Below are 27,320 nucleotides of genomic sequence, written 5' to 3' on the forward strand. Positions count from 1 at the left end.
TTTAATTTTGGCGTCTAATCAAAGCAATAATGTATGACCCTAGAAAATAGTACTGTTACATATTAAGAAATTTTTGCCAGGCGGGTGACACACACCTGTAATCCCAGTGACTTGGGAAACTGAGGCAGGAGGCTCAAATTTTCAAGGCCAGCCTTAGCAACTTGGTAGGACTCTGTCTCAAAATAAAAAATTAAAAGGGCTGGGACTGTAGCTCAGTGGTAGAGGAAACCTGGGTTTGATCTCCAGTACAAAGAAAGAAAAAGAATAGGAAGAAATTCTCATTCTTTAGGAATTAATTTTCTTCCATATAGATGACTTTATGCATGAAAGAAATGAAAATGTATTTCTTAAAATCTTTTTTTTGGCACTCTTTTAAAAATGAATATTGCCTTTTATTGTGCATAGGAGAGTTAAATGGACTTGTTTCTGTTTGGTCCTTCATGAAGTCATTCTTTTTCAATATAAAGATACATGTTGAGGAAAGAATGACATTACATGGAAAAAGATTATGCCCCCTCTTGTCATCTATGCAGGAATGGTTTTAATACATAGATAAGTATAGTTATTTTTGGCTTGTCAAAGATCTTGAATTTGTTACTAATCTTGAATTATTGGAATATTCTGAATAGCAATCAATTCTGATTATATATCATGTTTACAAATGAAGTAAAATGCCTCAGTTGAAGATAATTTGGGATACTTTTAAATTCCTAAGGTTAAAAGTACATTTCCGAAACATTCTAACCTTCAATTCACAATCCTAATCTAAAAGGCATCTTTTCTCTAGCTGACAGCCAGTACAGATCATTGATTTTACTGTTATGTAGTTGGTGTACCTTGATGTCACCAGAGAATTTTTTTAAAGTTTTGTAAGTGTAACCTTATGTCTAATGGATAGTTTATAAAAATGTCACAGTGAACTATTTTTCTTTTTTAAGAACTTCCATAAAATAAGTATGAGAGCCGGGTGTGGTGGTGTATGCCTATAAGCCACTGGGATTATCCCAGTGGCTGTGGAGGCCAAGGCAGGAGGATTGTGATTCAAAGCCAGCCTCAGTACTTGGCAAGGTTCTAAACAACCTAGCGAGACCCTGTCTCTAAATAAAATATTAAAAAGACTGGGGATGTGGCTCAGTGGTTAAGTACCCCTGGGTTCAGTCCCTGGTACCAAAATAAATAAATAAATAAATAAGAGAAACACATATTTTGTTCAATTTTTCTTTATACTATTGAATTAAACTATCATAATCCCCTCATGAGAAGGCAGTGGCCTAGAATGATTTGGGGTGCTTGAATTTGAAAATCACCTATATAAAACACCATTTAACCTGAAACAGAAGGTGGTCTTAAGCAACTTTCACTGTAATTAAAGAAGCTGTTTAAACCTGAAATTTAACCTACCTTTAAATCGTTACTCCATTGTGGAATATTATTAATTTCTACCCTCCCAGCTTGTGACATAAAAAGTCTAACAGCAACACCTTAGCCACATTTTCTCTGAATGCAGCCAATTAAACCAGAACATAAATTGCCTTGTAATTGCTTCAACCGTTCTCATCTCTGAAAATCTTCCCTGTGGCAAGTTTCTTTCTTATACAAAAATGGAACAAAACTGTTGTTATAGAAACTGAGGATTTGGAGATGTTGGGACTTGGCATAATATGCCAGATATTGGTTAGATTTATTTGAATGGCTTTATCTTATATGCAAATTTCAGAGTATTCATTTCCATATTCCTTGGAGGGAATAAGACAGGCTAAAATATTGACAATAACTGCATAGATTACCTACACTAGTCTGTACTGATTAGTAATGAGTGTTTTAAATATGGGTACATGAAGAAAATCGGGAGGGGAAATGAGGGCACAGTCATTTATGTTGATTGCTTGTTTTTTCTCGTAGCTCCTCCGGAAGCGGCACATTGGAAATGACATTGTAACAATTGTTTTCCAAGAACCTGGAGCACAGCCATTCAGCCCGAAAAATATCAGATCCCACTTTCAGCATGTCTTTGTCATTGTCAGGGCTCACAACCCCTGCACTGACAGTGTCTGTTACAGGTATGGACTGCTGCTTCACTAATGGCTAGGTGGACGCTGACTGGTTGTCACGCAGAGGTCCCATCCAGCTCTGCTTTCTGAAGTGGCATTGGAGAGTCTGTTACTGTTTATTTTGGTCCTTGAATTGTGTATGCAGTTGAACAGATTCACACAATGACATAACCTGATGGCACTGCTGTTTCCATTTGCACCTCCTCCTTAGGCAATAGCCTTCATCCATACCATCTGGTCACTAACCAACTAATCACTCATGGTGCTAATTATATATCTCACCCACACACACACATGCACACACACACACACACACACACAGCAAAAGCAAAGAAGAATTATCATAACAAATGGGAGAGAGAAGTTCATTTTTTTAAAAGTTATTGTTATTAAAAAAGCCTGACCGCTTGCTTACAACTTCTTGATTTACTCTGTCATTTCTAAGTAGAAACTTTGAGGCATTTCCATGCTTTCTTAAACATGTGTCAAAACTACTTCAGTGTCAGTTGTTGACCAATCTCTTGAGTATCTGAATTCAAGCAGGTTTCTCAGAGGCCTTACTAAAGGAGATAGGATCTAAAGGTGATAGGATCTGTCATGCTCTCTTGACGTGGATGGAACTCCAAGAATGGTAAGGCTATTCTGGCATTTGTAAAACATGCCTAATATACATCGAACCTTCCAAAATATGAAAGTTTAGCCTATCTTTCCATCCTAAAATTGGGGTGTTAGGCTTTGTTAATATTGTATATTCATTTTTGAAGTCATGTAGCTACCTGCACAGAAAGTGGCCATCACAGACTGATAATGAGTTTGTGAGGTCCACTACTACTTAATTCTAGGGGTAATGCAGGTTAATTCTAGGAGTAAAGCAGCTTAGGGACAGAATCAGTAAAGGTCACTTTGGACTGCTGCTGACTGCTGCTGTCCTTGCCTGCATCGCAGGACGCATGTGGACACGCTCTTCCTCTAAGCTCAGTACCACTCTCTCTACCTCACATGTATTACCTTGTTTAATCTTGGTGTGTGTGTGTACATTTTCTTTATTTTTGTATTATATGTAATTGGGATGAAAATTACACTTGTGATTATTAGCTCATACATTCTTTGTGTGTGTGTGTTTTAACAGTTATTTTTATTGGCACATTGTAATTTTACATAATTGTGAGGTTTATTATGTCATATTTGCACATGAACATAACATAATTTGATCAAACTCATTCTCCAGTACCTTCCTTTTCCCTCACTTAAATCTTTAAAACCTGTGAGGGTAGGTACCATGTTTATCCCCATTTTCAGACAATGAAATTTAAGTACACAATGACTAGATAACTTCTTGAAGGCTAACTGGCTCATGTTGGGCAGAGTTAGGGGTGTGTGTGTGGTTGGGTGGGGGGGACTGGGGATCGAAAGGGTCTTGTGTATGCTAGACAAGCACTCTACCACTGAACTACATCCCCAGCCTTATTTTATTTTTCCATTCCATTCCATTCCTCCCCTCACCTTCTCTCTCTTTCACAAACAATGGAAAGTAGGCTTTTGCAGTACCTATTCTTGACACACAGTTATGTTCCAGAATTTCTCAGATGCTTGAATCTATATGAACACTCAGGACCAGGGAGGTCTTCAGTTTCCTAGGCTCCAGGGTGGAAACCCTGATAGTGGAGATGTACATCTGAAGCCTCTTACCGAATACATAGTCTCCGAAATCTCCTTTGGTAGTTGTAGAATGAATAAATAAGCACAGAACATTTGGCTGTAATTGAGGTGGATAACTATTTTCATTTAGAAAATACCCAAGCCAAAAAAAAAAAAAAAAACTTGAGCATTTAAATCATGCTATCTACTGGATTCATGCAAAAGACTTCATACTGCTTTGTAAATAGAAAGCTAAATCCTTTTTGAATGGGCACCAGGAAGTTTGGGAAATGGAAAACTAGGCAGTTTCTTCTAAAGAAATTTTGTTCTTTTTCAAACTTTTGTTTGAATCATTATTGTCCAGCAGAAATATAATACAAGCCAGGGCTGTGGACATAGCTGAGCTGTTCAGTGCTTCTCTAGCATACATGAGGCCCTGGGTTCAATCCCTGGTACCACGGGAGGAAAAAAAAAGAAAAGAAAAGAAAACAAATACAAATCGCATATTAATTTTATATTTTTCTAATAGATTTGTTAAAAATAATAAGAAATAGGTGAAATTAATTTTAATACTGTTTTTCATCCTGTTTAATATTTTATTTACCAAATATATTTAAGTATTAGCATTTCAACTTGGACTTGTGTGATTTTTAAAGTTTAAAAATTATTTTAACATTTACATTTTTGGGGCTGTCTTGCAATCTGATGTGCATTTTAGACTTAGCAGCACATCTCAGGATGTTAAATTTTCAGTGGACACAATCTGTATTAAGATTTCATAAAACTTTCAATTGAAAAAGTAGATTTTCACACCCAGTTTGTTCCAAGACACACTTTTAAAAAAATATTCAGTTGAATTAAATGCCAGTTTAAAAAATTTGTATTTATTAAGATTTAATATTATTTAATATTCCTTGCTCACACTAATCAGATTTCAAGTGCTCAGAAGCTGCATGTTGTCAGTGGCCACCATAATGGACAGCACAAGTCTAAGCACACTGCTTAATGGGGCAGGAGTCGTGGCCTTTTTCGGTGCTTTGCTGTTTTGTTCTTATCACTGAAATCATGATTTTTGCTTTCTCTTACTTTTAATCTGTTGCTTAGAGAGCACATCTTTTTAACCTATCATATGAGGCTCTTTGCCAAGAGTTGGACACTGAATACCCCTACTCATGCCACACAGATGTGTCTGAAATTTCCTAGTTGCCAAGCTTGACTGCAGCCCACACATGATTTATCAGCTTGGGATTTTGTCCTTTAGTAAATCCAAGGGAACGTACTGATATGTAACATCACTAAAAGAAATCACAAGAAATTATAAAATAATGACTTTTTCCTACTGTAAACTTTAGGTTTCAAAATTTTCTCTGACCTTCTCAAATGAGACAGGTTATTAGGAGGTGTTTGGAGGCCCAGAATAAATAGGGCAATTCTCTTACAGCCTTTAATGTGAGGGGAGGCAGTGAGGAGGAACTTATTTTCTTATGAAAATAGATGGATTACAAAGCAGAATAGAAGATTGTATCAATTTTAAGATAAAATGGAGTTCTCAAAGAACTTTCACAGCTATAAATTTTTTTACATATTTCAACTATTCCTCAGACTAGCAGGAATTTGAATTTATAGGCCTCTTGCATTAGATGTACTTTGGTGGTAAAATTTAGAGATACATTGATTTATTCTAATTTAACTTTATTCCTATGTGATGTAACTATAGAAATTCAAATGTTTTCTATCACTTAAAACCTTTTGATTTCAATTTTCTCAAATATTTCTCATATATGCTCATATGTCATTAGTTGATACCTACTTGATGCCTGAGGTCTGGAACTTGGAAACTTTTTCTCAGGGAAACATCTTGTTATAATAATGTAGAGAAATTCAGGGTCAGGATAGGCTGTTGTTATAAGGCTATTGTTATAAGGTGGCAGTAGAGGCCCTTGGAATTCAGGGTATCTAGAAAACCCTATGTAGAATTTTAGGAAAATTTACCCAGTGTCTCTATGCAAGGTAATTTTCACAGAGAAAGATACATTTGGAAGTTGTTGCTGTTATCATTTATTTTTCACTAGTTTTTTGGTCCCGTACTCTGTGTATGTTCCAGGCACTATTCTAAACCCTGAGATTTAACTGGAGAGCAAAGAAAAATTCCTACAGTCAATTCAGAGTTAAGGTCCTGAAATAGTGTGTCATGAAACCTTCCTGGGGATTGGAAAGTGTAGGAAAAACACTAATTCTAGAAGCCAGATAACCTCAAATGGCCATGACATAGCCAAGGACTCTGATATCAGTCACAAAGTCTGCATACAATGCTTACCCTGTAACTGATCAAAGAGCCTTCTGCGCTGTTGTTCTATTTGTATCATTACAGTAAGTTTAATTGCGTGATCTCAGTTGATAGAGCAGATTAGAAGCTGCAAATCAAAAAGATGAAGGAGCAGCAAAGAGCAAGAATGTGCTGAAAACATCAGTGTGTGATTATCATTAGAGGAGATGCAAAGAAAGTATTCACATCAAAGATAGAGAGGTTCAATAAGTACAGTCACCTGGGTCATCTCCTTTGAGGACAAATGACCAAATGTGCTCCACTCACCATTGAGGGCCTCACTTTGTGAAAATAGTGTAGAATATCACCAGTTTTCAACAACTAATGAGTTAATGGATCTGGCATTGATCATCAAAGACTGCAAACGTCACAAAAAAAAGATGTGTGCCTCATAAGGGCTGAACACAACCTCCCCTATGAGGTAGTCATGTGCCCTCTCTCCCCAAGTTAAATATGAATACAATCAAGGCTCTAGGCCAGTTTATAGGAAATGGAAAAGACATAGGAACATGTTTGTAGTTGACAAATTTCAGATTCTGGACAACTCTAAACAATCAACAGCCCAGTTTCTTCAACAGCTAAATTGCAAGACATTAAAGGACAGGCGAAGTGCATGGAGGAATCTTTCAAATGGAAGATTATTTAAAAGATGAACTAATTAATTGCAATGCGTTGACCTTATTTGGATCCTAGACAAAAAGATTATAAAGAAAATCTTAAGATACCTTACCCAATTGGAAATGGGACCATTGGCTCCCTATTTGATCAAGTTTAAGAATTATTTTAAGACTAGCACAGTAATAAGTCGTAAAAATGACCCTGAGTCTTCAAAACAAATGCTAATTCTGGTCTGGTCAGTAGCTACTTTTAGGAAGGTAAAAATATGTTACTTCTCTCAGAAAGAAAAGTTGTTTTCAGTGGTTGAAATATAATAAATGTTGAAGAGTCAGTATAATGTAACTCAAAAAGCACTTGGAATTAGATCAGATTGTGAAACTCCTTAGATCTTAAATTTCTTTTTCTGTGCAGTGGAGGATTGCTTCACATCTACTTAAAATCCAGCAATACGTATTCAGCATAAGTAAAGAAATATGATATAAGTACCTGCAATGTCCTGTCTGTCCTCTTTCTTCTCTTATAAAAAGCAAAAAAAAAAAAAAAAAAAAAAATGAATTCAGGCCAGGTGTGGTGGTGCACACCTGTAATCTCTGGGATTTGGGAGACTGAGGCAGGTGTATCACGAGTTCAAAGCCAACCCAGGCAACTTGGAAGACTCTGTGTCTGAAATAAAAAATAAAAAGGGCTGGGAATGTAGCTCAGTGGTAGAGCATTCCTGGATTCAATCCTTGGCACCACAAAGATGAAAAGGGGAAGAAAAAAACAAGTTTGCAAGGTTCATTTAAGAAGAAGAAAAAGCCTAGTGGTAGAAATTTTTTTCAGAAGGTCAAGCCATAATTAATCAGCAACTCTGTTATCCTGTACAACTGACCTTTCTAAGATAAAAATCTGAATTTGTCATTCTTTGAGCTTAAAAACCATTTAGGGAAAAGTTCAGACTCCCTATCGTAGCCTATTGCATTGGACCCTTCAGATCTGGCCTCTCCTGCCTCAGTCTCTTCCGGCAGCGCTATCAACCCCTCTCCCCACTGGCACCTCACTTTTGTATCGCTCCCTCACTTCCCCGGAATGTATGTGCTGTGCCTTGTAACTCTGCTCTCTGAACTGGAGGCCTCTCCTGACACACATCTGCCTCTCCTTCGTCTGATGAAGTGCTGCTTTCCTTTATTCTGAGAAGGCTCCCCTGACCTGCCAGGACTAAAGTGCCTTTTACAGAAGGTTACAAGTAGCACCTTGCATTTTCCCAGCAAAGGACTCAAACCACTGGAAGCAGTTCCCACCAGACTTTGAATATCTGAAGGGCTGAGCCTATGACATACCCACCCTTTGATCCTCAACACTGACACAATGCCTAGCATATAACTCAGTGAAATGTTGGGTGAATGAGTACTGTCAGAAATCAAATGCTCTTCAAAGAGAGATTGAAAGGCTTACGATTGTTCTGCCACTGATCTTTCCCATCCTTTGCTCAGGTCCACTTTCTTGGGAAACTCCCCAAGATGGCGCTCTGACTCATGCTCCAAGAAGGGAGCCTCTACCATTCGGACTTTTTCTGTGTCCTCTTTCTTTTAAAGTTGGGGTTAGAAATTACTGTTTATTGTTGCTTCCATGCTTTCAAAGTTCAAGTGTCTTATTCTTCTTTTTTTCCCATTGACTTCTGTTCAGATGTCTCTGGAGCATTCCTACGTATCAACTTGAAATTGAGTATCAAGACCCATTACTTCATCAAGGTCTTTGATGCCACCAAATGTTACATGGCCCCAACCAACTAGACACAGCCTCATAGTGGTGTCTCAGGTCATGAGATCCATGGGGATGGATTTGGAAACCTTATCTCAGAGGGAATAGTGTGTTCTGTCAAGTGTGTTCTCGGAGTTTATCTCCCACCCTGGCACCATCTTGACAACTCTGTACATACCATTTCACTCCTCTGCATCTGTTTCTTGAAGAAGTGAATTGTCTGTCAGCAATTCATCAAGCTCCTCCTATGTGCTAGGCACTGTGTTAATGTTAAGGATCAAGAGTCAGTATATCATAGGCTCAGCCCTCCAGAAACTCAGTCTGGTGGGAACTACTTCCAGTGGTTTGAGTCCTCTGCTGTGGAAATGCAGGGTGCTACTAGTAATACCAGCTATTCATGGAGAGGTAAACACAGGACACCTTGCTGATTCTTTGGTGGTTCTTAAAAGTTTTGGAAAACATACTTTAGATTAAAATGGACACAAATATTCCTTGGAAGAATGCAAGATTGAGATGGATTTTAAGATGAAACTCAAAATTTTATTGGAAGAGTTTGAAGACCACTGACTTCCCCAAGTTCCCTTCCAGAACTAACTTTCCCCAACTGTTTCAACCTCTGTCATCTAGATAACCCTCTTGGGTAGAATGTCCTGGTCCTTAACAATGCTAGGTGAACAAGGAATGGCTATAATTTTTAAGAATGTACTATTTCTAAAATACAGAATTGCAAACTAGTCTGATACAAGTGTGTCCAAGCATAGGTCTTTTGGAATCTGCTTTTAAAAATAGCAAGAACCATTTATAATTAATATGTCTTAAGTATCTATATATAGCAAACTGAAATTTTAGAACAGGCTTATTTTTTTTATCATGGCAAAATATTCTATTTAACTTAAACTCTTTTATTATCAAGAGTGCAGAATTTGTAGCATATAAATTAATGAGCTTTTAACCTTGGAGAAACATTGAAAGTTAGATTTATCCAAAACAAAACTCTATTTGAAAAGAGCATTCTAGGGTATCATCTTCCTCATCTTCTTCTACAGGGATTCTGTTTCTAATAATGCAAAGCTGATTTTAGTGTCTGTGTCACTTACTTCCCTACCATGGTGAATCATTGATAATTACATGTTAAAGATTCAGTTCTTTCCTTCACATTCATTTTAGAACTCTAATTATTGGTGGATTTTCAGTATATGTTTGTCTAAAGTTCTATCACTTAATAAATAGATCTATAGAAAGCCATTGGGTTTGGGGGTAAGTAGATGGATGTACTCATAATCACACCCCCTGCTAAGAATTTTCCTCTCCTTATTTAAAATAAAATCACAGCTGTTTCCTGAGAAAGAATGGCAATTTGAGTGAAATTAGCAAGAGAAGAAGTTGCCAGTTTTAAAATGAAAGATATTAAATATTTCTGGATCCTTACAGGATTCCTCTTAGAAAATGTAGCAAATCTGGATATCAGCATCTTTGCCTGACTTCACAAGAAAAAATATATAACATGATCAAATTAAATATACAGCTGTCAGCATTCAATCCAGGCAGTGCATAATAGACAAGAAGAATCGCCCTTCTAACACAGGGGTGATTAAGCACGATGCATGCACACAGAGCTTTCCGCAGAACTCCTCTCCAGCAGAATATGGAGCCCTGCTCACAGCCTTTCTGTCACAAAGTAAACCAGGTAGTTTTTTTTTTTTTTTTTTTCTTAACTTGTGAAAACCAACAATTAGCCAATTCCATAACATCTGACAATGTAATGTAGCTTTCCATTCCACTGAAACATAACTTGTATACTAAAATTGCTGATTTTTATTCATCCTGTTTTCTTAAGATATGTTCATTTTTTGAAAAGAAAAACAGAATATCTTAAAGCAGACCCTTCATAAAATAAAGAAAACATGAGACAGAGCTCTTTAATTTAATTCGAAAGGTGCACACTTTTAAGCTTCTATTCCGGGAGTTTAGGAGAAATGGATTCTATGTCACTTCCCTAATACTTAGTGCAATTCAATAACTGACTTTTAAAATAATTTGGAAAGAGGGTTGTTTGATGAGTTAGAATCATCATTTCTACCATCTTAAACTCAGGCAAGATTGTCACATGTAATTTTAGAACATGATATAAAACATTTAATCTCTCCCTTTCAATTTAGCTTGTTGTAGGAGAAATTTAGTATTTTTTCTTTCAAGATTAAAATAATAGGCTATTTAGATGTTCTTATTGTCCTTTTCTTAGCCTTATGTTTTTATGTGTGTATGTGTGTGTGTATACATATGTGTGTGTATATATACATATATATGTACACACATATATATGAAAAATTTTCTCACACTGTCAGAATCATATACTAAAAGTAGAGAATTTGGACCAAAGAATAGCTCAATCTAAAAATATGATTTAAGCACTGTTGCCGTCATATAAATCATTCTGTTATTCAGCATTTTTATTTTAAAATTTTGCTTTTAATCTGGTTGCATAATGTCTCACACATGGGACAACAAATAATGTTTAATTTGATTAAAAATTTAATTCTTTTCTGATATGTCAGGCATTTTATTATATTTTCATTATAAGCTTTTTGCTTGTGGTTACCATATCTGAAATGGTGGGCACGTTTGTGTTCTGAAAGGTTTTATGATTATAGTAACCTCCCCCTAGTCAAACAAAATGCAGATTTTAAACAGGTTTTATTGTTTTTTAAAAATTTCTTCTAATTAGTTATACATAACAGAATGCATTTTGACATGTCATACATAAATGGGGTATAACTTCTCATTCTTCTGGTTGTACGAGATGTAGAGTTACATGTCATGTAATCATATATGCACGTAGGGTAATAATGTCCAGTTCATTCTACTGTCCTTCCTACTCCCAAACCCCCTCCCCTCCCTTCACTCCCTTCTGTCTAATCCAAAGTACCTCTTATTCTTCCCTAGGCCCCCCTTATTGTGAATTAGTGTCCATATATCAGAGAAAACATTCGTCCTTTGATTATTTGGGATTGACTTATTTCACTTAGCATGATATTCTCCAGTTCCATACTGACAAATGCCATTATTTCATTCTTCTTTAAGGCTGAGTAATATTACATTATGTATATGTACCACATTTTCTTTATCCATTCATCTGTTGTAGGGCACCTAAGTTGGTTCCGTAGTTTTGCTGTTGTAAATTGAGCTGCTATAAACATTGATGTGGCTGCATCACTGTAGTATACTGATTTTAAGTCTTTTGGGTATAAACCAAATCCTTTAGGTCAAATGGTGGTTCCATTCCAAGTTTTCTGAGGAATCTCCATACTGCTTTCCATAATGGTTGCACCAATTTGCAGTCACTGGTGTATGAGTGAACCTTTTCCCCCACATCCTCGCCAACATCTGTTGTTGCTTATATTCTTTTTTTGGGGGGGATGGGGGGCAGGTACCAGGGATTGAACTTAGGGGTACTCAACCACTGAACCACATCCCCAGCCCTATTTTATTTTTATTTAAAGAACTACATTGGGGTTCCATAAGCCTCTTATATTTGATTTTCCATTTCATTCTTTAGGTTTGGGAAATTTTCTGATATTATTTCATTGAAAAGATTATGCATTCCTTTGGTTTGTATTGCCACACCTTCATCTATCCCAATAAATCTTAAATTTGGTCTTTTCATGTTATCCCATAATTAGAAGTTTTGTTCATGGTTTCTTAACCTCATCTCTCCATGGTCAACTCTATTTTCAAGATTATATATTTTGTCTTCATTGCCTAAGGTTCTTTCTTCCAAGTGGTTTAGTCTGTTGATGACGCTTTCCATTGAATTTTTAATTTGGTTTATTGCTTCCCTCAATTTGAGGATTTCTGCTTGATTTCTTTTCAGAATCTCTCTCTCTTTTAAAAGTGATCTGCTGAATTTTAACTCTGATTTCACTCTTTATATCATCCTTTATGTCATAGATCAGTTTAATTATGTACATTTTAAACTCCTTCTCTGACATACAAGTTTTATTCTGTGCAAAATATTATGTAATTTGTTATGGAGTTATATATGTGTAATCTTAATCTTATCTGTTAAAGAAATGAACGTTCTACCTTAAAACTTTCAGGGTTTTTTTTTTTTTTTTTTTTTTTTTTTTTTTCTTAACTAATAATTCACGTTCTCCAAAGCCTAAATATAGTTGAATAAAAAAGTACACTTATTCTAAGCAGAAATGCGTGTTGTTTCTCATGGGAAAGTGAGTGGTTATTTTTCTTTTGAGTTATGTCTCCCCCACCACCCTAAGTCCTGGGGATCTGAACCCAGGACAAGTGCTCTACCTCTCACCTCACCCCAGCCCTGTCTTTTTGAAAATATACTTTATTTTCATAATGTGAAACTGAGAAATAATGACACACCTCTTTGCCTTTGATCTTTGCTTTGTCAGTGTGGCTGTCACCAGGTCCAGAGATGTGCCTTCCTTTGGACCTCCCATCCCTAAAGGGGTCACTTTCCCCAAGTCAAACGTGTTCAGGGACTTCCTTTTGGCCAAAGTGATTAATGCAGAAAATGCTGCTCATAAATCGGAAAAGTTTCGGGCCATGGCAACTCGCACCCGCCAGGAATACCTGAAAGATCTTGCAGAAAAGAATGTTACCAACACCCCTATCGACCCTTCTGGCAAGTTTCCGTTCATCTCTCTGGCCTCCAAGAAGAAGGAAAAGTCGAAGCCATATCCAGGAGCTGAACTCAGTAGCATGGGGGCCATCGTGTGGGCAGTCCGGGCCAAAGACTACACCAAGGCTATGGAGCTAGACTGCCTCCTGGGGGTCTCCAATGAGTTCATTGTCCTCATCGAACAGGAAACAAAGAGTGTGGTTTTCAATTGTTCCTGCAGAGATGTGCTAGGGTGGACTTCCACTGACACCAGCCTCAAAATCTTCTATGAGCGAGGAGAGTGTGTTTCAGTGGAGAGTTTTGTCAGCAACGAGGATATCAAAGAAATTGTCAGAAGGTTGCAGGTAAGTCTTTTCCTTCCACACAAATGCAATTTCTCTTTCATAAACTTTTCAGTACCGACTAGATTCAGATTACAGAAGCTTATTAACATGTCTGGAAATTCTTTGTTGATGTGAGGTGACATATAGTTTATCTCAGTCTTTTTTTCCATCACTTATTTGGAAAAGTATCAGAACAAGTGGGAGAAGACATATTTACTGTGTGTTTGTGTTGGAAGTTCGCTTGCATGTGAGTTGATCCCACTGCCTTGGTTACTGATACTGCATCTCAGTCAATTTGAAGAAGTAGTTGAAAAGAGTTTGTTGTGTGAGTATCTGCTACCTTGAGTATTTTAAGGGTGAGATGAGTATCAGAATAATTTTTCTTTGCTGCCAACTCCCTAGGTCTCTGTTAGAGGTGTCCTTATAACTTCAGGAAAAGCATTGAATTCTCTGGATGCAACAAATACACTCCTTTTGTCCTAATGAATAGGGACTACTAAGGGGGAAATTAACCAGCCTGCCCTTCAGTTGGCAGTAGGGTAGTCAGAAATAACCCTGCTTGCAATGTTTTTCCAAGTCCATGACCACCACTTAATATCTTATGGCATTAAACCCCAATACCTTTGATTTCCTTGTCTAGTTTGTTTCAAAAGGTTGTGAATCAGTGGAAATGACTCTGCGAAGAAATGGGCTAGGACAGCTTGGCTTCCATGTCAACTACGAGGGCATTGTGGCAGATGTGGAGCCCTATGGCTATGCCTGGCAGGCAGGGCTGAGGCAGGGCAGCCGCCTGGTGGAAATCTGCAAGGTGGCAGTGGCCACCCTGAGCCATGAGCAGATGATCGATCTCCTGAGAACATCCGTCACAGTGAAAGTTGTCATCATTCCTCCCCATGACGACTGCACCCCACGGAGGTAGGTCTGAGTTGGCAGCTGAGGCTGACACTTGAGAGTGGGGTTTGTGTACCACGTAGAACATTTCCCAGAAGGTTAGGACATAGGGTGTTGGGAAGAGCAGTGGGTTACATGTCATCTTAAAGTTCTTGCATGGAAAGTCAGACTTAGGACACAGCTCCCTTTCAGCACGTGGCAGCAGTAGCGAAAGAATAACTGAGACTAGTTCTAGGATTGATATCTCTGGATTTATTAAGTTGCTGCTGCAGAGGTCTCCATTTTAAGCATCTTGCACCAATAGCTGAGAAGCGTTGGCCACTTAACACTAAAAGGTGCTCAGCAACTCCGCCTCTCAGATCTTTCTCTTTCGTGGTTCATAGCTTACTTTCTCTTCCGTTTGTAACTCATTGCTGTCCAAAACTCAGAGTATTATTTTGAGCTGCCCCTGTGCCTGGACAGCTGAATGTGACTTACAGGCTTTTTCCTGGCTTCATCTGCTTGTGCCGGGAATTGGCTTCAGATGTGCTGGTGCTGCTCCTGTGCTTTGGCAGTTGGTCTCCGGCCTTCTCCCAAGGGGAAAGCCCAGGCGCTCCTGCCTCTCCGGCTCCTGCCAAGCCAGCAGCACTGTCGAAAATTTAATTTCTTTGCCTCTGGGGAGGGTTCTTGATGGAACAAATTTAATCAACTGGTTTTTTTTTTTGGTTTCTCCTTTGGGTTTATACATGCTATTTTTGCTGGTTTTTTTTTTTTTAAATCTGTTATTTATTTAACCATTATTTTCTAAGAATTTCTCTTAAGCTTTGGCAATTAATTCTTAGGTCTTCTAAAGTCAAGACAAAACTATTTATTATATTTCTTCCTAAAATGACCGTTCCTTGTGCCTGATCTTGCATCAGTTGATGGTTATCAGATGGCAGAATGTGAACAGTTGGGATTGGTTATTTGTGTGCTTTGAAAAGTAAGCAGCAATGACAACCTAACTGTACTTCACTTATACCCACACTTTGCTCAGAATAGCACTTCCTAATACTGCTTATCTCTTAGATGACCCAAGGTTTAGACGCCTGTCAAAATATAGTAAAATCCCTTATCATTTTTTATTTCCGTTTTTTTTTTTTTTTTTGAGTGGTAATATTCTGAAACTGCCCTACATGCATGCCCTGCCTTGGTTAACTAGAGCTGATCAACCCATTAGCAGTTTTTGGTTTCCTCAAGCACATCATCATTAACATTAAGAATTATGGATGTAGCTGAGTATGGAGCACTTGCCCAGTATTACAAGGCCCTGGGTTCAATCCCCAGCAGCAGCAGCAGCACCACAACATTGATACTTTTATTTAGTATTCTCCCAAGCCAGGATACAAAACATGGCTCAGGGAGGCAGTGGGGTTCCCACCTAGCACACTCTGCAAGTGCCCTGCACGCCTCTGCTTGCTGCCTGTCTGCTGTCCTTGGTCTCTCTAAACAGGCAGTTATAAACTGGAGAAAATCACCAAGATTCGTGAGTTGTCTACCTTACTTACACAGGGTTAAGAGCTGTCGATCGAGGGCAGTCCTCTCAAAGATGAAGCCCATAGACCTTGTGTTGCTGTCTTAGCTGCTCAAAGGCCTTATTCCTCGGCTCCCAAGTTTTTATGGGGCAACAGAAGAGGGAAGTACATTGGTGTGAGTGTGGAGAGACAGGGCAACATTACTGACACTGAAATCGTGAATAGTTGTTACTATACAAATGGGTCAGAAGGCCTGGCACTGGATAGATAAAACTGTGATACGAGGTGGTTTATCCACAGCAATGTGCTAGACTAGGTTTATCATCTCTGGTGTGTTGGTAAAAGTAACATTGCTGAGTGGTTTACTTTAATGTGCCAGGTCCTAGAAAAATTACTATTATATGGATAATTGCATTTAATTCTTAAAACCATTCTCTGAGGTAATAGTGTTATTATTGTCGCTCTCATTTTAAAGGAAACTGAGCCTCAGAAAAGTTGGTTATTTCCTGAACTTATCTGGCAAAGTTAGGTCTTAACTTCAGGGTCTGATTGCTCCTCTGTGCTTGCAGACCCCTGCCTACACACTGCACCTCACAGGGACTAATTGGTAAACTGGCTTTCTGTTGGAGAGAAAACTGCCTACTCCAGTGGTGTAAATATTCCCACCATGGCCAGCTTCAGGCTACCACCATGACACCTCTGAGGGCAGAGGGGGGCTGGACAGCCCACTCCTGCAGGCCTGTCTTCCTGCTCCAGCACGGAGCAAGTGAGCTGCGTTTGTCTTCCCCTGCCGGCACTGTTGGGAGGCCTTCCTGCCATCCTCGTGGCCAGCAGGCTGCTGCTGCGGGCTTGCTGAGTGCTGGGGCCAGAGGCTGGGCGAGGGGTCAGTGCTCGGCACGGGCCCAGTGTCCGCCGCCATCCTCTACCCTATTCACTGTGGCTTCCCTCAGAAAAGCCACTGCCAGCTCCTCCCACCACATCCTCCAGGCCGGCGGGAAGTGGTGCACTCATGGCTCTGGAGGACTGGAAGCCTGCTCTTCCTCCTCCCTTTAGAAGTGGCTTCAAAGGGAACCTGTTGAAGCGTTAACACCTTGTCCGGTGTTCAGCAAAATGAGATGATGCTCTCCTGTCGTTTTGTCTTCTCCTCCGCACTTTACACTCCCACTGCTATTTTCCTAGCAACTAATGCCTCTCTGACTAGTCACTCTCCCTTCTCTGTCAGCCATTCTGTAAGGCACTCCTGAGTGAGGCAGAACAGGCCTCCAGGGGCTGAGGGGGTCACAGGCATCCTCATGGCAACTGGAATACAAGCCCTGCGTTTGTATTTTAACATGAGAATACAAACTGGCTCATGGCAAGTTCATTTCCATTGAAATGATGAAGAGAAGGAGGCTAGGGGTACTGTCGCTGTCCAAAGCGGGAACAGGACCAGCTGGGAGCACAGCTGGGAGCACAGCCTGAGCGAAGCAGTCCTGCTGGAAAGGCCCCTCACCTGCTTCCATCACCCCTGAGTCTGTGACCATCAGTCTGTGACCTCTGAGTTTTCAAAGTCATTCTCTTGGTAAGATAAAAAATACTTGACTCACAGATGAAACAGGCCCTAACATTGGTATTGCCTGGGAGTCACAAGCGTTTATTCTGTGAGGGCCACTAGCCTGTGGTTTTTAAAGAAAGCAATCAAGGACCATTCAAGAGCTAAAAACAAACAAGTTACATAAAAAGACCAAATAGTTTTTTTGGTACTGAGGATTTTGTAATCAAGTGACCTTTTAAACAAGAACAGGTCCGGAAGGTTTTTCTTGGTACGATAGTGCTGAAGCATACTGCAGTAGACCTAGAAGGGTGGTGAGGATTTATCTGATTCAGGTCTCATTTTTTAGATAAAAAATTTGGGTGGAAAGAAATTGCAGTTTTTTTTGTTTGTTTTGAGCCAAAGTCATGTGACTTCTAAAGACCAGGCTGTCCTCAAATAAGACTTTTCTGACTCAAGAGTCCAGTGTTGTAATGTTTCTGTTCAATACACTGTTCAGCCATTTCCCCATGTTAAGTGATTAAGGAAGGAGAAAGTAATGAGAATAAGAAATGAAAGAAAGCATAAAAAGACTGAAAAAGAGAGTGAGCAGTTAATTTTATGGTTTCGGCAGGTCACCATTTGATTATAATTCCTGCTGACCACAGCTCTTCAATTTAGTTTATAAAAGTTGTTGAATTTTCCTTTTGACCATAGGCTATATCTTGAATAAGATGAGATAGTCACTGTAATTGAAGAATGTCGGGGGGTTGGAGTGGTGTTCTTCAGTTAAGCGACTAAAATAAAACTGGCCTGCAGGTAGACTCGTTTCGAGAGTTCAGACCCCCCTCTGCCACCTCCTGGCTGTATAAACTGGGGCAAGTTAATCCTTCCAGGCCTCCTTCCATTTCCTCATCTATGAAGTGAAGATATAGTATCCACTTTAGAGAAGCTATAGGGTGGCTAGATTAGTGTCAGACACATTGCAATTATATCTGTTTTATTATAGTTATCATTCTTCAACACAAAAATTTTGCTTCAAATGATAGAATGAAAATCCTTTCAGGAACATGTATGAATATTAAAAATCAACTTTGGTCTTTGTTTTTCAGTGCACTATCCACTTTTTGATTCCATATATCATTCTTGTGTTTTGTACAGATAAGTAAGAGACCAGGAAGCCAGTGGGTGGTTACCGCTGCTACAAAAGGCAGTCAGAAGTGGCAGAAATGGCAGGTGGCTGAGGTTTAGCTCAGTGTGGAATGCATGTCAGACAGAGAAGAACATAAAATATTTTCTGTAATTTTTCAATAGTGATTACATGTTAAAATGATAACATTTTGGATATCTCAGGCTACATTAAATATATTATAATAATCTCACCAGTTTTGTTTTACTTTCTACTGTGGCTAATAGAAATTTTAAAATTAGAGTTGTGGCTCATCTGTGTGGTTTGCATTCCCCTGGTCTTGGTCAGTGAGATTGTGGACCCTCCCTACCTTACCTCTCAAGTGCCTCATGAAGGTCACAGTTGCTCTGTGAACCTCCTTTCTGAATCTGCTCACCTGTACCCCAATCCTTCACATTCCTTTAAGAAAGGAAGTCATTTTCCACTTAGTGATGAAATTCAAACACATGGTTTGAGTTATTACTTTAGTGAGAATAGAATTTGTCAGTCAGGCAAATATCTGACAGTACCTCCCCTCATTATTTGGGTATAAATAATGGAAAGTGGGTTCCAGATTTCCTAAGGTTTAGTGTTTCAGATGGTGGCACAAAATGGTACAATGGCAAAACATTTACACTTGCGGTTAATTTCACGCAGGCTACTGCCTGGGGACAGCCTTGCTACGAGAGATTTCTTTCTTTAAAAATATAAAGTCTGATTTCATATTATGCTTCGTCCCTTAGGGATTTAATAATTTTAGTATTTCTATAATTGGGTTTTTCCCCCTCCTCAGCTAAATTAAGCTTTTGGTTTGGATTTCAAGATTTCTCCTGCCTTAACTTCTTTACTCTCGGGATCCCAACCAATTTAAAATTGTACCCCCCTGTAAGACCCCTGTTGTGATGTGCAGTGAGGGACATTCAGAGTCAGTTGCTTATTTCCATAAAGGCCGTGTGCTTAGGATCTGCTCCCCTGTCAACTGCCCTTTCCTCCTCAGGTCTCTGCAGCTCTGCCCACTCCCAGGGTGACCTTGTCCTCTTGGTATTTAGAGACTCAGCAGTTGGGATTGCATACAGGAAAGCAGGGTCACTTCTCCTGGGTTTCTGGTTTTTGAAAGGAAAATAATTCTAGGGCTGAAAGATTGAAAGAGGATCAGGGGCAGAAGATGAAGTTCTGGATCCATTTTAAGTGTCAGTGAGGATCCGTGTGGTCCCACCCATGAGAAGCAGCAGTGCTAATTGTTTTCTCCCTGCGCCTTCCCCTAACAGGAGTCGTTCTGAGACCTACCGCGTGCCGGTGATGGAGTACAACATGAATGAAGGGGTTTCATATGAGTTCAAGTTTCCCTTCCGCAATAACAACAAATGGCAGCGGAATGCCAACAAGGGGCCTCATTCCCCTCAAGTCCCATCCCAGGTACAGAGTCCCATGACTTCACGGCTTAATGCTGGGAAAGGCGATGGGAAGATGCCTCCTCCAGAAAGAGCCGCCAACATTCCTCGGAGCATCTCCAGTGACGGGCGCCCGCTAGAGAGGCGGTGAGTGCACCTCCCAAGGTTTCCGAAATTTAAATAAACACCAGATCCATACTCACCAGCCCTAGTCCTTCCCAGATTTTGCTAGAAATAAGAATCAAAGCTGAGATGCATGTGTGAGTGGTTTTCAAAGCATGGTAACATTCCAAAGCCATAAGGGTACATGAGGACACATCCCAGCAAAACATTAGGCCCTGTGCAGTGGTATTTATTTATGTTTTGCTATTTATTCATGTTAATTTCTATGTGATTATCAACAGAAGTCATCATTGTGCATTTAGTGGCCATATGGTTTCAAATTTAGTAGACTCTTTGAGGTGACAGTGACTATATTATCATTTCTGACAGTCTTGATTGTTGGGGCGAATGACATGATGGGAGCAACAGAATGCAGATCTTGGGTTGAATATCTGTGTTTCTTCTCACTTTATTAAAAAATTCTGAGAAAGGAAAACTGGAATAACACAAACATTTCCACTGCTCTGAAAGTAGAAGAGGGTGGAGGGCGAAGGTATCATACAGGGATAGATTAAAACACCAACCTTGAGTCAAAAAGACAAAGGGAAAGGAACTGGGGGATCCCACAGTGTAGGAAACCAAAGTTGTTATTAAATTGAACATCGGTAGATTCCCGCACAAAAGTAACTGGTCGGCTCTGCACTTGCCTGCCCTAGCACTTTTGTCTGCAGCTAGCAGTGAGATGCAGCATCTTGAAGTAGCATCAAGGCCTAAAATCAAACAAGATTAAGGACTTTCAAAATGTGATTAACAGTTGGCCATAAAATTTTAACTAAATGCACTATGAATTTAGTTACCTCAAATCATGTATGCCAATGAAGGAAATAGTTTAATTGAATAATCTGGTCACCTGCTAGGAGCAGACCACTGCTACTTTCTGTCCATCCACTGTCCTTTCCACATCACTTCTGCTTGTCTTGATCGCATCTCAGGATTTTTCGTGGAAACCCTCAGAGCGAGGGAGAAGGCTGTGTCCCAGGAGCTATGTTGGGTAGAAGAGAATCCCCGAGGAAGTCATCTGAGAAGCCAAGTCAAGCAAGAACAGGATACCAAGGAGTACGTCCCCATACATGCTTCTGTAGTCATCAGTCCCCTTGGGGAGCAGAAAGCTGGAAGTGGAGTTCGTACACCATGTTCTTGGTTTAGCTTTGGAGCTGTCGCATAAAAGCCGGTCTCTTAACTAGGATGCCATGGAGTATAATTCATAGAAACAAACACACAAAACAAGGTGTCTTTGTAAAATTCTTCATTTAATCCTAGAGATTTATTTCAGATCCTTGCTGTTTATCTCAGAAAAAAATTTCTCACCTGAAATTGATTCTGGACTTTTCCTGCTCTCATTATTTTTGAAAAGGAAAAGCATCCAAGAGATCTCTGAATAAATTCTTTGTTCTACACATTTTAAACTTGGCTCTTCCCGAGGTGTGTGTTAATGCTAATTCCCGGTTTGGCCCTCATTTTGAAAGATGAGCCTAGGAAGCCATTGTTTAGAGAAGGAGTGCTTTTCCCCATCAGGGCTATTTTCTTCCTCTGCAGAACAGTCCCGAGGTTTTCACCAGGGAACGTGATTGAGTCATTTCCTTTATATAGTATTCCATGTGATAAAATAGTGTAATGTGTTTTGATTCCACATTGAATTTAATTTTTGCAACTGAATCTAAACTGAAGCTGAACAAAAGTTCAGTAAACTGACCTCCAAAAGTGAAAGTATTATTTGCATCTAATTGTCATCTTACAGTGTGAGCAGCTTTCAGGGCTAGGGAACGTGGGACTCGGTTTTTTCCAGAGGAGCCCTTGCATTCCAGAGGGGATTCCTGCGTGTGCTGTTCTTCTTAACTCTGCGTAGAGGGAAGTGTATCTTACTGGATGCTTACCCCAGATCGTAGGCATAGTCTAGTGACCCTCCGGGCTGTGGAGATGATTGTGGCGAAAGTGAGGCTGCCCTTGGTTGGGGTTATTTAACCACTACTCTCTGTCCCCTCAGGTTTTTTAGTTTCAGGTATTCTTGGAGTCCACTGGACAAGGGCTTCACAGTTGAGTCATCTTCATTTTGAAGTGTTTGGTAATTAGGTAGATAGGGTAGTTGTCTTTTGTGAAAATGTAGAGTTCAGTTTCCTACCGCGTCATTCCCAATTTTTAGTAGCACGATATTTCCTTTGTAAGTTTAACTCCAAGGTATAAGGTACAGCTTGGGAAACTGTTTTGCTATGAATTCAGGAAAATTGGGGCATAGAGTATATTGATGACACTCATTAGGAACACTTCAAGTCCCTCATGAATCCCAGGTTCAGAAAGTTTACCTTGAAATATAATCTCCTTGAAATGTGGTAAAATACAACTGAAAAGTTTAAGTAGTCCTTTTATAATCTTAAAACAAAGCATCTTAGCTGAGATGTCCCCTGGCTGGGGCACACCCATCCACTCGATTCTCCCCTGTGTACCAGCCCTGCCCTGGTGCTGATGTGTGTTAGTGCATGGGGCATTTATGAAGTATGGTATGGAACTTTTGAATGAATGCTAAGTATTCAAAACAAATGCCAGGGGTCTGCCTTAAATTTACCTTACAGTTGTTTCCTCCCTCAGAAAGTCGTGTTTAACTGTACTCAAACTGAAGGTAGCTGCCAACTCAAGTCTCCTGCGTGTTTTGCTTGAGTCTGTCTGCTCTGTTCACCTTGGCCAGGTCCAACAGAATCCATGCTGGCTGAAAATAGCCATTTATTGCTTCTTTGTAGAAGGAGTTTTTCTTCTATTATAAACCAAATCTCAAATGTAAAGGTCATTAGGAACAGTTTTTAAAAATTTGTGGAATAAATAATTATTTTCCTTTAACACCAAGGTCAGGATTTTTATGATTTAAGAAACTATGTTGGTGTTTGGAGTTTTTAGTAAGAATTTTTCAGGAGGACAGTATTCTCTACACATTGCTAAGAGAAGCTGACATGTCAGGACAAATGACCCTTTTGCCATCTAAAATCTAATTCTGTTTGGTTTGAATGAAGAGTTTTATGCTCCTCAGGTAGGCCTTCTGGCTACAGAATTTTATATTATGCAGGAGTAGTATTCATTAACGAGTTTACATTTATTCAACAAAAACAGGTAACATGATGCAATTGCTATTTTTGCCTCATGTTTGTCTAGAGTTTAAGGGTAAGATTGGAATAAAAATAATTGACTGTAACACACTGAACTTGATACATTACTGTGTTTAAACATAACAGGATCGTGATAAAACTCTAATCTGTATTAGTATGCTTGAAAAAGTCTCACCATTGCAAGGACTTGGGATAAACAGCAGGCATCTTAGCATACAAAATAATTTTCCTTTCTCTCTCTTTTTTAATGAAATTATCATCAACCTTTATTCAAGTGTTAGGTTTTAGATCACATTGAACTATTGGTGCACCAGACACTGACTACTTGGGTCATGGTTGCATGATTTGACATGACGGTCTTTAAATCATGGTACTTGAGACTCTGACTAGGTCCATGTTGACTTCCATATTTTTAAAGCTATTGGGTATTTGTCAGTTCTAGCTGAAAGGTCCTTTGCCTCATTCTTCAGTCTCCTTGTTGCTGTGCTTTCAATGAGCATCCCTCAGAGGTCCATATAAAGTCTTGGTCCTCAGGGTTGTATTAGTTAGAAATGGGTTCTGGTGGGCAGTCCTTGGGTCACTGGGGGCATGCCCTCAAAGAAGATTGAGGGACCCTTCCTGTCCCTTCTTTCTGCTTCATGGTTCAAAATGTGAGCACTTGCTCTGACAAACCTTCCCTCCGTGAGTGCTGTGCTCACCAGATGCCCAAACCATTGGCGCTCCCTGATGTTGGCCTCAAACCTCCAGAATTGTGAGCTCAATAAACCTTTTCTTCATAAGGCGCCTGTCTCAGATATTTGTTGGTAGTAAAGCAAGGCTGATGAATATACTTGTCTTCCAAAACTTTATTCCTGATTTGTCATGTCATCAGCTCTTTATATCTGTCTCGTCACCCTGAAATTTTGTGTTCCTCATAATTACTTACTCATTTTTCTTCAAATACCGCACTGCAGTCAATCTAGGTGGTCATTCATTTCAGTAACCTCAGCCATCATCTATGTGTGGAATATTCCTTAATTCTATCTATTTTCCCTTGGCCTCTCTTTCACTTTTCATGTCCATGTGCCTGACTGTCTACTGAACATCTGCACTTGAACGTCACACAGATATCTTGCACTCACAAGCCCAAACTGAGTCCAGCCCGCCCCCTTCCATCTCTTCCTTCTCACCTTGGTGAATGGCTTTTCCATCTACAACATCTGATAGTGACATCTACTATCCAGAGCAGACCTGGAATTCACAACCAACTTCCCAAATATTCTCATCCCTGCCCCACTCCTCACCCTTAACCTGCCAAGTCCTTGGCCTCTGCTGACTTCCTCCTTTTCAAGTCTCCTCCTTGCCATTGCCTCAAGAGCTCCTGTTTCACAATAAGATTCTTTCCTTTCCTAAATTGTTGCCAAAATTCTCCAAATATGGTGACCAGCTTCCTGCCAGAAGGTAATTAAATAGAAATGGAGACCATACTCAAGCCATGCCTCCTTGCCTCCCTCCCTTGGTTCTTTCTGCACAGCCTTCAAGGCCAAGTCCCCACTGCCCCGCATGGTTGGTGACAGCCCTGTGAGTTCGCCTGCTGACCTTCCCTCACCCTGTTCCTGTCATTGTCAGCTGCACACCTGCTTCCTGAAGGGCCACGTGGACCTGGCTGCTCTAGATGCCACTCTCCCTGCTGCACCTTCTATGCCCTCTTCTCCACAGCCTACCTCCCATGAGCCTCCTAAGTTGCTTTATGTTTCTTCAAAACATTGTCCTCCCATCTCTACCTTAACTGCCCCACTGAGAATGCTGACATCACCAAATGCCTTCTTAATTCACAGAATTTATTGTACTTCATTTTATTCTGATTTGTTCGTTTTTCCAACTTAGTTAGCCTGTCTTATATGTCTTTGTATTCTAGGGACCAAGCACAGATTCTGGCCTTTAATAGGCTTCCAATGAATAACTGGGGACAGAAGTTAAATCAATTCAGGAGAAAATAAAATGGTTTCTTTTTATAAAAATTAAATGATGGTTAAAGCAAAATACCTGGTAGTATAATAAAACTATAGCATTAAAGCTAGACTTAAGTTGGGTTTTGTTGGCTAATCTACTGTACTCCTATTTTAAAAGTATATCACTGATAAAACTTGTCTAAACTGACTCCAAGTGAAATGCAAGTTCTTGATTGAATCTCCTGTGTAAGTTTTTGTTGGAACTGCATTAGTTCTGTATTTGTCATCGAGATAAAGTAGAAAAGCAGAGGGCTGAGCCTGACTTGAAGTCACCCAGACTCCAAAGCTTCCTTTTTCCCTCTCTTCGTGAGAACGGTGCGCTCTGGTGTCCACATTGGAATCGGAGTCAATATAATGTGCAAGGTGGCGTTGTTAGATGGCGTTACTGTGATGGTCCCTATCCAGGCATTCCAAAAATGGGCACCACAGTGTGAACGTGGCGTACCTCTCAGCTTCCATTTACACACTCCAGAGTGGCCCAGGCATGACAGGGCGTGCTCCAGTGTGATCCCAGCTCAGTCTCCTGAGCTGCTTACAAGTGGTTCCTCAAACCGCTTTATACTCATCCTGGGGCAGCGTTCCCATGACAGCCTCCTCCCTGCAGAGCCTCCTGGTTGTAGGAAACCCTGGTCTGGAAATTCTGGAGTTCCCAGAAGTGCAGGCTTCATGCACAGGACAGTGAGAGGACGTATAGAGCTTCCCCGCCTGGGCCAACATGTTTCCATGAGTAAGTTGTGTTGTCTTGAATGACAGTTTCGTGGTTCACTTTGGTGAAACACAAGATGAATCCAGGGTGCTTACTGTGCTAAATACATCCCTGGTGAACTGTGCATTTGCAGAGGTCATGGGATATTCTGTAAAGACCATCTGTGAGAACGAGATGGACTTAGAGATGATCTTGGAATAGGCAGTTGTATTCTGAAAGAATAGCGATGTGGTGTACAGTAGTGTGGTCCTACCTGTCACTAAAGAATTACACTCCTGTGCACACTCAGCAGCTGGGTCTTGCCGTCCTACCCAGCTCAAGGGCAGATTATGTAAGGACCACCCTGGGTGACCTAGCCTAGTCACACATTTGTGCAAAGATCTATAAGACCCACAGTGGTCTCAGGGCCCCCTACTCCTCCTCCCACCTACACACATACCAGACATGATGAAGGCCTCCCCAGAAGCCAGATCTAAGCTGTATCCTGCTGTGACCTTCCTGGGCAGTGAATGGTCTAAGTTCTGTGTTCTCTCCTGAAAATCTCTCAGGATGGTGACAGAATGGCAGTTTGGTATCTGCTTATTAAATTGCTGAGGAAAGTGGGTTTTATTTCCATTTGACCTGCAGAAGCAGTTACTGTGAAATAATGAAGTGGGAAGGGTATACTTAGGGCTGGTCAGCAGAGGGGAGGGGACTCTTCACCCAAGTGTTCAGGCCTGACACCAGCTCTCTGCTGCTGGCCACACCACACGAGACTGATAATAAGGCACAGGAAGGTGACCCTGAAACATCTGCATCCTGCCTAAGGTTCTACAGGCTGGTTTTAAGGAAAAGCATAAATATAAAGGGAGGAGATGTTGGGGAGCAGGGTGATTGGTGTCCCGACCTGAGGGACATCAACGGGGACGGCGAACCTAAGAGAAGGAATGAAGGGACAAGAGACACAAGGAGTGACAGCAAGACAGGAGTTCTGATCAAGCTGCAAATTTTTATTGTTCACAGGGGTATTTATATGCTGAGGGAATGGGGGGGTGTGACGAGGCGCAGGCTGGTTGGCTGTGTTCTTCTATTGGGCTCCTGATAGGGTACAAGTTCACGCTGGTGGGAAGGTGAAATCCCGGAAGAGAAGCAGGGTCGGCCCCATATTGTTAGAACTGTCAGCCGGGAGGGTGGAGGGGCGCGCCCCGCGAGTCCGTCAGCTGTCAGCTGCAGGGTGTCCGTGCAGGGCGAGGCAACCGCACAATTCTCGGAATGAGAACTTCCTCTTGGTCCCTGACAGATTGGCTCATACCCGTGGCCCTGCTTGGAAGTGTAGATGCTGTCCCTGCTCCCCAGGAAAATCTGAATGAAGCCTAGCAGTCTTCTGATGTGTTGTTCTTTGTTTGGCTCTTGTAGTTTTTCCTTTATTTTACAAAATGACAAATGACTCTCCACACCAAACGGCACAAAGTAAGAGTAGGGAGGTAGGAAGAGGTGCAGAGCAGAGCAGGCCTGACCATGGTCAGCAGCCTATGCTCATCGTCAGGGTAGGTGGACATGCCGGGGAGCACCGAGTGCACCAGCAGGCTGTGAGCA

At 40.4% G+C, this 27,320-nt stretch overlaps 1 protein-coding gene across 1 annotated transcript in view; it reads left to right on the forward strand.

The window, feature by feature from the left end:
• Window positions 1-27,320, forward strand: part of Sipa1l1 (signal induced proliferation associated 1 like 1) — a 367,944-nt gene that overhangs the window by 290,731 nt on the left and 49,893 nt on the right. The window contains 4 exon segments of the mRNA XM_047538302.1: window positions 1,903-2,060; window positions 12,789-13,362; window positions 13,982-14,256; window positions 19,672-19,941. Coding sequence (XP_047394258.1) covers window positions 1,903-2,060; window positions 12,789-13,362; window positions 13,982-14,256; window positions 19,672-19,941 — 1,277 coding nt within the window.

The sequence above is a fragment of the Sciurus carolinensis genome, chromosome 2 (assembly GCF_902686445.1).
Source record: "Sciurus carolinensis chromosome 2, mSciCar1.2, whole genome shotgun sequence".
NCBI lineage: Eukaryota > Metazoa > Chordata > Mammalia > Rodentia > Sciuridae > Sciurus > Sciurus carolinensis.